The 12,500-nt window shown below is 42.9% G+C and overlaps 1 protein-coding gene and 1 long non-coding RNA gene across 3 annotated transcripts in view; one reads left to right on the forward strand and one right to left on the reverse strand.

Moving 5' to 3' along the window:
* Positions 1 to 12,500, reverse strand: part of rps6ka1 (ribosomal protein S6 kinase a, polypeptide 1) — a 94,117-nt gene that overhangs the window by 67,111 nt on the left and 14,506 nt on the right. For both annotated transcript variants that reach the window (XM_053632749.1, XM_053632750.1), the window contains exon 2: positions 7,084 to 7,128. In XM_053632749.1, coding sequence (XP_053488724.1) covers positions 7,084 to 7,128 — 45 coding nt within the window. The remainder of the gene's footprint in view (positions 1 to 7,083; positions 7,129 to 12,500) is intronic.
* On the forward strand, positions 3,657 to 7,387 carry LOC128612494 (uncharacterized). The gene is made up of 3 exons (XR_008386756.1): positions 3,657 to 4,279; positions 6,802 to 6,868; positions 6,956 to 7,387. It is a non-coding gene; the product is annotated as an uncharacterized LOC128612494 (long non-coding RNA).

Consider the following 12,500-nt stretch of genomic DNA (forward strand, 5'->3'; position numbering starts at 1 on the left):
TTCTAAATTTGTTGTATTGGCCATGTCCAGTGTTAATGCAATGCCTCTGATTGATTTTCCCTCTTTTCTCCGCTTCAAAATGGCTTGCTTTTCTCCCATAGACAGCTCTCTGATCTTCATGTTGGCTTATCCTTTTTTAACAACAAACGCAGTCTTCACAGGTGACACTACACCCAAGCGTAGATGTTCAGAGCTATTTACTGTTCAAACAAGCAATCAAACAGGACACACCTGGGTAACAACAAACACCCGTCTGTCACGTTCCAATATTTTTGCAACAAACTGGGTGGTCTGATACTAAATGTGCCATGTTCGACGTCATTTAACGCGTCTACATATAAATACCAAAGAATAAAAGCGGAAATTCTAAACTCTCTTCCTATTCATCGTTTGATTTCAAACCCAAATGTCGTCAGTCTACAGCAAAAACAAATGAACTGGCCTTGTACATCCTAGCCTCCGCACCCCCACAATGCACTGCACATTTAGCTGCAAATCACCAACGCCCGACTGCGCAGGTCTGAACGTGTTGGGTCTGATTCAAAGCTTTGAACCCAAACACACTCTGACTGCTCCCTCCCCCCTCAGATTAGCGCTCAGACGCTAACGCTAGTGGGCATCGAGTAACATGGCAACCCAGCTGTACCACAAAGCAGTGCCGAGTGCTGAAAAATTAATGAGCGAGATTGGCTCTTCAGAGACGATGACCTCAAAAGAGATGGGCTGGAAAAACGATATCAAAGCCTGTCACACATGACCACCCCCCGCCCCCCCACCCCCGCCCTCGCCCCCACACACACACACACACACACACACACACACCTCTTAAAGTGCCAAAAGGCATACGGCTGTGAAAATCAAAACTAAGAGGCCATTATCCTGCATTAGAGCGTTTACAAATCAAATTTACACGAACAGAAAAAGCACTTACTACCTCTCTTTTCCCCCGGGAGTGCACACGCACACACACACACACACACACACACACACACACACACACACACAAACTAATAATCCACTTCTCGAGATGATGCGAGATCTAAAACATTTCAGCAGGGTGTAAAAGTGATTTACTGCAACACTTCCAAAATCTGTAGCAGGAAATCTAAATAAATCTCTTGATTTTAAAGCTGCTAAAAATTCTTTTTTTTTTTTTATTTAAAAAAAAAATGTTATCTCCCAGATACGTGCCAAAAATCTCACACACACACACACACACACACACACACACACGCACACACACGCACACACACGCATATATATTCTCCACCTTCCTGCAATGGTCAAGTCACTTCTCAGCACTAATCATTTAGCACTGCGCAGGGATACTTCTCTTTAGCACGCTCAGCACCTCTCTCAACTTTCTGTGGAGCTTCGAGGGATAAACCAGAGGATTAGATCATCTTCAAACCCGATAACAAACGATTTTCAGTATAACCTGTTCATCATCTTTATCTCCGACATCAAAATCAAAACTAAAATCGTTAACATGGCTACTTCGCGCCGGCTTTCGAGAATCATAGCGGACGTTTCTGTGAATTGAAGCCATTGAGCCTTGAAGCTGAAGGTTCGGATTAATTCCCTCGGACAGCAGCTCGGACGAGAGTTCCAGCTGTAACGTAGATCACGCGTTTAGAGTAATGCGCTCGCTTTCTTTCTTGATCGTTTCTATAGTAACAGCTCACTAGCGGAGACTTGGATGGCAGACGCACCACATAATCTGCTGAATAATAAATGCCTTCAAAAATGATTTAAGAAAGGAAATGATGTTTGGTGTTTTTTTTTTTTTTTGTGAGATTTTGTAACAGTTACGGAAGGAGTCTCCAGCGTCGGCGCTTTGGAACGGTCAGGAAATCTTCCAACGCGGGAGAGGAGTCTGTGCGTTCCGCTTTCTGGGACCACGTTAATCCGGATGAATTTGAAAAACGCATCGGTCTGGCCTTCGGTCCACACGGAGATGGCGTATCTGTCCGGCGAAAACGGTGCTTTTTCGAATGGAACGCTCTCCCGAGTGGATACGTTTGAAAATGCGGGTTTCTGCGTCGCAGTGTGGACGGAGAAGATGGAGACGTTCGAAAACCAAGACAAAAAACAGGATGGGGGCAAATACTTTTTCACAGCACTATACGTGTTATTTATGTGTTTTTACTGAAGCAAAAAAAGGTTATCCAACACCTTTCACCCATGTGAAAAACTAACTGCCCCCATAAACTGAAAATCTGATTGTGCCGCCTCTAGCAGCAGTAACTGCAACCAAACGCTTCTGATAACTGGAGATCAGTCTTTCACTTACTTCTAGGACTTACTAGAAGGACTTACTAGATCCATATGCTTTGGATCCTTGTCTTGCTGCATAATTCAGCTGCGCTTGACTTTCAACTGACGGACTGAAGACCGGACATTCTCCTTTAGGATTTTCTGGTAGAGAGCAGAATTCATGTTTCCCTCAATTACTGCAAGTTGCCCAGAACCTGAAGCAGCAAAGCAGGGGTAGTGGCGGCTTGGCAGTTAAGGCTCTGGGTTACTGATCGGAAGTTCGGGGGTTCAAGCCCCAGTGTTACCAAGCTGCCACTGTTGGGCCCTTGAGCAAGGCCCTTAACCCTCTCTGCTCCAGGGGGCGCTGTATCATGGCTGACCCTGCACTCTGACCCCAGCTTCCTAATATGCTGGGGTATGCGAAAAAAAGAATTTCACTGTGCTCTACTGTATATGTGACCAATAAAGACCCTTTATCATTAAAGCATCCCCACACCATCACACTTCCTCCACCATTGATAAATATACCAGTTAAATACATGTGTATTATTTCTTACATTTTTCCTGAATGTGGAAAGGTCTTCTTGTTCCTTGTCTGAAAAAAGTTCCCGAAATACATCAATCTGACGTTATTTTTTTAAAAATATTTTATTACGATTATTTTAAAAAGGGAATAAATAAAGCTTGAATTCTTCGGTAAGAACGTCTGGGCTCTGGAGACACGTGAGGCTTTAGATTTTCTCCAGGATATTCTGTGAACACCAACACCACCTTGAACATCGAAAACAGGAACTCTGCCGAGCAAATGGACACGCTTTCGTGTTTACCTAAACATCCGGAGACCGAACAATGTGCAGGAAGCGGCGGCGGATGGCGTGTATCCTGACTCCTTTCATTTGGGAGAAGAGCAGACGTTTGTGCCTTGCAAAAGAGAAAACTGTTGACAAACATATGTATGGACTTTTTCTTTTTATTTACTTTATTTAATCAGTAATCATTATTATTTACATTTATTTGGCCAACGCCTTTGACCGAACGGGTGATGGTTTAGTCTCTGGTTCTTTAACAGTTGCAGGATTTAAACCTTAAATGTTCGATCAAATAGCGTGAAAACGTCTTTGTCGTGATATTGAAAAGATTGAGCATACACGCCACACCTCCTGCTGATTTCTGTTGGGTCTTCCCTCAGCAGAATACACACACGGTCACATTACTGGGCAGGCTTTTACAGCTTTTATTCTCCTAAATTAGCTTTGATTGTCGGTATAGCCTTTTTAAAAATGGCCTTTTTTTGTTTTTTTATCTCTTTCCATTATTAAAAAAACAGACTGTTCGCTTTAATGTAGTAATACTATATTGGGAGCAAGAGACAGAGAACACAGTGTATAGGGGGTGATGGAGTGTGTGTGGGCGTCTCATTAGTAGTCACGACTGTGGCTCCATTTCTCTCTCGGGCGCGCACACATGCACACACGCACATGCACACGGTGGAGTTCCACACCACTCAGGCCCAGGGCTACACTCAAGTGTTTTATGGTTAAAGCACACCATGCACTATTTAACCAGAACACTTGTGTGGAAGATAACGGAAGCGTGGCCGCGGTGTAGGTTACTAAAATAGGCATGGCCTCTGTGTAAGCTAATAGTGGGGGCGTGGCTTCTCCATATTGCTAATTATAGTGGCGTTAGCTATGCGTGTCCTAATGGTGGAGGCGCGGCCTCCGTGTTTCCTGGAATGAAGTGACCCTGGAATGAAAGAAAGAAAGAAAGAAAGAAAGAAAGAAAGACGTTCAGTCTTGCAGAGGTATAAATAAGGAGAAGTGTAGAGAGAAAGCGGAACAAAGAGAGATAAGGGTATGGAGAGAGTGCCGGGGTGTGGACGTCTCATCGTCTCATGTGTCATAGTCATGGCTGGGAGATTTACAGAGATAAGAGAGGAAGAAGAGGGCAAAAACAATGAGGACAAGAGAATATTTCATATATAAGGCGGCAAAGATGATGAACACGAGAAATGCATAAACGGGTGTGTATTTTTTTTTATCTTGCAGCTTTATTGAAACTCAAATGAAGTCGAGATGTTCGTTTACAATGTTTGTGACTGGTCAAATGACCATTTCTCAGAGATTCGAGTACTCGCATCATTTTCTCAGCCACAGCTGAAATGTCCAAAGAGAGATTCTAGCGAAGGGGGGGGATGGGAGAGAAAGAGTTCGAGAGAGAGATAGAGAGCAATAGAGAGCTACAGACAGATTATTTTCCACCCAACTGAAAAGGCCATTTCTAAAAGGTCAGGCAGCACTTCAAAACACCCAAACGTACACACGTGTTCAAACACGCTTATGAAATCCCAGAGGACTCCGAGCTGCGGGGAGGGTTAGTGGCAATGAAGCCTCCTTAAAACTGGATTATACGTCCTTTTAACTAAATGTCTGCATGTACAACCTGGCTGCCGGCTGGATCCTGCGGTTGTTTAGAGTAAACAACACTACAAGTCCTCGTTGCGCAACACTACAATGTATAACCGTTCCCTCAACTGACTAAACAAACTGGCGTGCGTCAGACACCATACTGTACTTAACAACTGTTATAGAGCGTTATTGAGTACTTCCTGGTTGTACTATTACGGTTAGTGTGAGGTCATGACAACAATCAAGACGACAGCGAAAAGGTTTAACAGAGCCCGTCAGTGTGAAATCGCTAAACATTTTACAGTCCGAAGTGGAAACCGGACAGACGGGGATGCTTCACGCCTGAAACGCCTTCTAGTGCAGGTCGCATTCCATCCTCCAGATGCACACAGGATGTGCAGGCGAGGGTGTGATCACAGCCACTTGATTTGCCGCCGCTTCTGTACGCGCCTGTAGGGTCGCACATTCCTGATCGTTAACCGTACTGCTCTTTCGCGATACGGATCGTTTTCCTATTGTGTGTATGCAGCACTAGAATATATCTAATTGATTTATTTATTAACCATCACAGTATTCCCCTTCGTGATCGTGACATCGCAGAAGAACGACATACGCTTGTCGAAATGGTCGTCTCGGCTGCTACAGATGAATCCTGATATTCATACGAAATAAACAAACGCCACCAGTTTTAACCCTCTATGCAAACGCGCTATTATTAAACGGTCACGAACACACTTTTAATAGAAAACAAGACTGCACAGCTTCAGGCTTCTGCACCGGCAGTTCAACACTGATCACTTCTGACCGCTGCCCACACTGTTCTCATCGACTGCAGGGCCCAGTGTCCTGACCTGCCCCTCAGGCCTGCCGTGTAGCCTAGACACAATTATACATGTGGATTCTTTTCCTAAACGAACAAACGAACGGATTCATTAACTGGAACAGAAACAGAATCAACAATCAATCAAATTAGAATAAACAGAATGGTTTATTTTAAATTGTCCGATAAAAAATTTCAGAAATAAAAACTTGAAAAATCCTACCTCTTAGCAACGGAATCCAAGTGATTTCATTCGTTAATTAAATGAAAGTACTACTGTTGGTTTATTTGAAGTTTCCGATCAAAAAAAAGAAAAGAAATGAAACGGTTTTAAAATCCTCATTGGGTCTCAGAGAGTTCTGGTAATGAGACCATCTCGAACTTGCTCATTAGGGATCCAAATCTAAATCCGTATCTGGATTTATTAGTATTATTATTATTATTATTATTATTATTATTATTATTATTTTAAGTCTGCTTTGTGACAATATCCACTGTTAAAAGCGCTTTATAAATAAAAATGCTTGCATTTTCTCATTTGTAAGTCGCTTCGGATAAAAGCGTCTGCTAAATGAATAAAGGTAAAAGTAAAAAAAAAAATACCTCTTAGCAAGAGACACAGAATAAAACTCTTAAATGCATGCAAGTAATTACTTCTACGGGTTGACTTGCATCGTTCTATAAAGCAGTGAATTAATAAATAAAATACTGAATAAAAAGAGATTTTTAATTAAATACTTCATTGCTTTATTTGAATCTTTCCACTAAATAAAAATAAATAAAATACTCAAGAAGAGATTTTTAATTAACTACTACTATTGGTTAATTTAAAAAAAAAAATCTTTTTAATTATTTTTTAATCTCATGTCTCTAAGCAAAATAAAAGGAATAATAAGTGTTTTACTGCATTTATTTCATTTAGTAATTATTCCATTTAAAAAAAAAAAAATATGCCATTTTAGCAACAGACACAGAATAAAAGGGATATTAAAATTAAACAAAGAAACAAAAAATGAAGAGCACCAAAAGCAAATTTTTTTTAAAAAAAATATCACAGAAATCATGTCTCGTATAAATCAAACCAAAACCAGCTACACTGAACGTGACCGTGTGAAAGAGTTACAGAACAACTCACTCACTACTCAATATACACTTTTTTTATTTACACCTATTTAACAGCTTATACCAAAAAAAATTAATCCCAGCACGTGTCAAAACATGTCTTGCAGTTCTCTCACACACACACACACACACACACACACACACACACACACACACACTTTCCAGAAAGCCTGATAACCTGCTGTTAAAATCCAGAAAAGAAAATGGAAGAAGTCCTAACACGCTGCCCTGAGACACTCCACTCATCACAGAGCCAAACCAGGTAGGAGACAGAGAAAGTATTTATTTATTTATTTTTTAAAAAAGACAAGATTTCAGATTGTTTATGTGTATTGTTAAACTCCCACAGCATTCATCACCCAACGGGACCGAGCTCAATGCAAAACCACAACCATGGAGACCTCCAGAGTATCAGTATCTGAATGGTCAATGAAGGACGAGTGTTTTTGGAGGGTTTTTTTGTTCATCTTGTCTTACCTTGACCCCTGGAGCGACCCCATCTTCAGCTGTGCTTTGTCCATTCTGGGGGGAAAAAGAAAGACATTTTTCAGAATACCGGTGTTTATAATTGCTGACATAAAAGGTGTGTTCGGCATGCAGACACATGTCTAATCATCACTAGTAGCACAGCAGGATCCCCTCCCCTCCCCCCAGCTCAGCCCAATTCCTCTGTAACGTCCATATTGTATTGTATAATAAAGAAAAATATTACAATGTGCATAAAACTGTTTGCTCCACCTCGTCCACCTGCGCCACTGAAAAAAGAAACCGGTTTAGAAGACAAATCATAAATAAATCATCTTTAGCTAGCCTACTCGACGAGTTAAAGCTCAGTTATATGCGTTTGGTTGCCTGGAAACACAGCTGTATTAACCAACAATGCATTGATGTATAGACGACTTAGCCAGTCGTCATCCTTTCCTGATAAAGTGTCTGAGGCAACAGAACGTCATGGTCAGAGGATTACGAGTTCAAATCCTGAAGAATGCCCCGACCGTGCGTGGCTGGGAGTCCGAGAGTGCGAAGAAAGGGTGTGGTCTCTGGGTGAGACGGATGGTTTTACTCTCTCCTGCAACAATCACTGGCCAATCACATGGCATCTGTGAGCTCATGTACGAGGAAAAGGGCGGATACCGCTTTCCAACGAGTGTGTTATGCCGCTTTGTGGCACTGCAGTTTAAAAAGATGCAGTTGGTTGGCTTCACGTGTCTGAGGAAGCACGTGCTCGCCTTTCACCCTCTCCAGTTGGTAGCTGTCATGTAGCAGGGGAGTGCTGGCGAGTGGGTGAGAACTGGCAGAACTAGCAAACTGGAAGAAAATGGGGTCGAGACAAAGTCAGCAAGACATCTGCCAACTGTGGTGCCAACTCTGTCTGTGAGCGGAGTCACTCGCACTGTAGTTACAGCATCAAGGCGCGTTACATCACTGTGTAGCACATTTTATATCAACATATGTACATACCAAATATACATTTGTATATACATAAACATACGAACATACCATATATACGCTTTTTTTGGTTGTTGAACATGAGGGGGGGAAAAAAGAAGCTCTGCTGACTATTCAATCAACACCACACTGAAGTTGCTTGCTCGACGGGCGACTAGGAATAACAAACTTTTTATTTATTTATTTTTTTAAATAGCCTGGACAGAGGGTACAGTGTCTTTGTGGTTAGCACGTTTGCCTCGCACCACTGGGGTCGGGGGTTCGATTCCTGCCTCCGCCCTGTGTGTGTGCGCAGAGTTTCATGTTCTCCCCATGCCTCAGGGGTTTCCTCTGGGTACTCCAGTTCCCCCCCAAGTCCAAAGACATGCACTGTAGGCTGACTGGAATGGGCGTGTGAAAATAAATAGAGAGAGAGAAAACAGAGCAAGAGAACGGGTGGGAGAAAATGAGAAACACAAAAAGAGTTTACAGTTGTGGCCGAGACACTGGAGAGCAATTTAACGCGCAATAAAAGCGGCATTAAAGAAGGCTGTTAAAGCCGATACACTGGCACGGTACTCGCTACTCACAGCGACCCTCTGCATGATGACTGTAACGATGGAGCTGGAGCAAAACTCCAGTATAGTAAACGCCGTATCTGTGGAGTGTGTGCGATTACCACCAACGAGAATTTCAACACGCGTTCCTGCACCGAGAAACGAACGAGAAACCTGTTTACTATAAACTCACTTCCAACAGAAACTCAAAGGAAGATTATCTGGATCGATTCTTCGTATTCCTTCCACTACTTTTACAGAAGAAAGATTTTGTGGTTGCGTCTTAATAACGTTATGCATCACAAAATCTTCGGGAAAGCAGAAGTACCCACATTTACTGCAAGTCAGATAAAGTTACAGAAGAACACCTAGAAGTGTTGGTAAGCCTTTTTCCTCATGAATGTCCTTTAATGAGAGTGCAACAGCTGTAGTTTTGAATTGACGTTATATGTAGGCATGCACTGTAAACATTTAACGGCCCACTTCTAGTTCAGTTTGGAGTAAACAGGATTTGTGGGCTTTTCTCAATGCAGGGAAAATGTGGAAAGTATTATCCATGGCAATGCTATATACACTACAGATGCAGTGCATTAAATATGCTGGTGTATTGTAGTAAATTCCTCTAAACTGTTGGTTCAAGACTTTATAATTCACAGCCCACAACGTTCCAAACTTGAAGGTACATCAAACTCCCAGACTAGAGGACACATGGCCCATCAAATCCCAAACCCAAGGGCTCCAAAACAATGGAAAAGTCCAAACTCCCAATCCTGAGGGTCCCAAAATTCAAGGACCCCCTAACTCCTAAACCCAGGGGTTCCAAAACACCAAACCCTGAAGGCAACCAAACCACTCAAAAGGTCCCCCCAAACCCTCACATTCAAAAGGTCCCCCCAAACCCTCACATTCAAAAGGTCCCCCCACAAACCCTCACATTCAAAAGGTCCCCCCAAACCCTCACATTCAAAAGGTCCCCCCAAACCCTCACATTCAAAAGGTCCCCCCACAAACCCTCACATTCAAAAGGTCCCCCCACAAACCCTCACATTCAAAAGGTCCCCCCAAACCCTCACATTCAAAAGTTCCCCCCAAACCCTCACATTCAAAAGGTCCCCCCAAACCCTCACATTCAAAAGGTCCCCCCCAAACCCTCACATTCAAAAGGTCCCCCAAACCCTCACATTCAAAAGGTCCCCCCACAAACCCTCACATTCAAAAGGTCCCCCCACAAACCCTCACATTCAAAAGGTCCCCCCAAACCCTCACATTCAAAAGGTCCCCCCAAACCCTCACATTCAAAAGGTCCCCCCAAACCCTCACATTCAAAAGGTCCCCCCAAACCCTCACATTCAAAAGGTCCCCCCAAACCCTCACATTCAAAAGGTCCCCCCCAAACCCTCACATTCAAAAGGTCCCCCAAACCCACACATTCAAAAGGTCCCCCCAAACCCACACATTCAAAAGGTCCCCCCCAAACCCTCACACTCCAAAGGTCCCCCACAAATTCCCAAACCTTGAGCCCCTAAATATGAGAACCCCCGAAACTTAACGGAGCCCAAACTCCAAAACTTGAAGGCCCTCAAACTCCCAATCTTGAAGGTCTCCCAAGGTGGAGGACCTCCAAACTCAAGGCCCACCACACTCCTAAACTGAAGCACACCCAAACTCGAGTGCCCACAATCTCTACTCTCTACTTAGATCAGCACTGCAAACCTTCAAGGCACTTAAAACTCAGCACAAGCTGAGATTTATTTGACAAACCCCTGTGCTGTATCCATGGCCGCAGGGGAAGGCCGGCCTCTCTGAGGTTCAGCAACCACACCCACAGCACTCTGAATCACTGTAGGTGTGTCAACGTTTAGTCGTTACATCAGGTCTCTACTTGTAACCACACAATTGAGACAAATAATCTTCCAGTATCATTAAATATTAAATTGTCATTGTGCATGTGCTGTTCGTTTTAGTCTCTTTCAGGCCCATGCTGCCTTTCTCGAGTTTTAGATGCAAGTAAGGCACAAAGAGTTTCTTATTAAAACACATTCACTTTAGTAAGAAATTCCTAAGACAAGAGGAAGGGCAGCGTCAACCTTCTTTCATCCATGAATATCAACGGTGATTGGCCAAAGCATACTGCATGTCCTTCAGTGTTTCAGAGACATTAATTGGTACAGGCAGCAGCCATGTAGGATCAGGAGTGGACAAATCAGTAGCCTGTGCTCCCGAAACAAGCAAGTTTGAACGTCCGGGCTGATTTTATTTATTTATTTATTTATTTATTTATTTATGGTAGACAAGTACGGTCAACAACAAGAAAAAAAGAAAAAATAAACTCCACTCTAAATTGACTTTCACGAAACATCATTTTTCACTTGGGATGTACCCTATACGGCCAAAAAGTTTGTGGACACCTGACCGTCACGCACGTATGTGGTTCTTCCAAACTGTTGTCACAAAGTTGGACGCGCACATCTGTACAGAACGTCTCCGTGTGCTGTAATATTACAAATTTCCCTTCCCTGAAACTGAGCGTCCCAAACCCATTGCGGCCCCTGTGCACAAAGCAAGCACCGTGAAGACATGGTTCGCCAAATTTGGAGTGGAACAACTCGAGTTTCCTGCATCGAGCCCTGACTTCACCCCCTCTGAACACCTTTGGGATGAACCCCAGACCTCCTCACCAATCATGACTGCCTGATCTCACTAACGCTCTTGTAGCTGAATGAACACAAATCCCCACAGCCACGCCCCAAAACCTAGTGGAAAGCCTTCCCAGAAGAGTGGAGCGCATTAAAACAGCAAAGCGAGGAATAAATCTGGAACGGGATCTTCCACAAGCACATACGGGTGTTATGATCGGGTGTCCGCAAACTTTCGGCCGTAGGACGCATGTTTTAAACGTGACGCAGTACATATCTCTAAATCTTCTGAAATGACATCCCGTGGCCGAGGCGTGATCTGATCTGGCTGATGGAAGAGCTATTTTTACTAGACGGATTCATTAGTGTCTAAGGATGACGCGATGCTCGGTGATGGAACCGAGCAAAATAGAGTGTAGCATAACGCCAGTATAGAATTCTCTTGCAAGCACGCTACGTCACCTCGCAGTTAAGAACATCAAGAGAAACAAAAACGCTAGCCAGATACAGACTCGAATAACGTCTTTCACATGATTTCTTATCGAGGGCGCAAATGCGATGTGCTACATGATCATCTCATTTTTTCCTCTTAGTCCGTATTAATGCACTTAACTAACCCGTCATACATTACTACATACATTATGATCGTAACACACGCACCTTCCCAGCAACACTGCTGCTCAGTAGACCATAACTGTGGATATTTACTGTTTGTATGAACTAGGGATGTCACGATACCAAAAATCTACTAGTCGGTACCGATACCTTCAAAAGTACACGATACTCGATACCACGGTGTGGTTTAAAAAAAATAAAAATTAAAAAATTAAATTAAAAACCTCTCCTGGAGGACATCCTCCTCTGGCTGATACTGGCAAAGAGAGAGAGCGAGTGAGAGAGAGAGAGAGAGAGAGAGAGAGACGGGGATATGTTAGTTATCAAACACTGTCTTTAAACCTAACATGGTGAACAAATTATATTATAGAATTCAAGCAATTTTACTGGGGTTATCTCATACAGTGTAGCAAGTCATAATCTGGAAAGATCTTTGTAATATCACCGTCTAAAACTGGATTTAAAGACAAGCAAATTAGTAATTGAATCACATGAAAATGAATCACATGTAAATGAATCATACGTAAATGAATCACATGTAAATGAATCATATGAAAATGAATCAATAAATTAAAGACAAACACTGTCTGACAATGAGTGGAGGCTACAGTGGAGGTGCACTCCTAAACGTGCACGCATGCACACCCCCACCCCTTAT

The sequence above is a fragment of the Ictalurus furcatus genome, chromosome 9 (assembly GCF_023375685.1).
Source record: "Ictalurus furcatus strain D&B chromosome 9, Billie_1.0, whole genome shotgun sequence".
Taxonomy (NCBI): domain Eukaryota; kingdom Metazoa; phylum Chordata; class Actinopteri; order Siluriformes; family Ictaluridae; genus Ictalurus; species Ictalurus furcatus.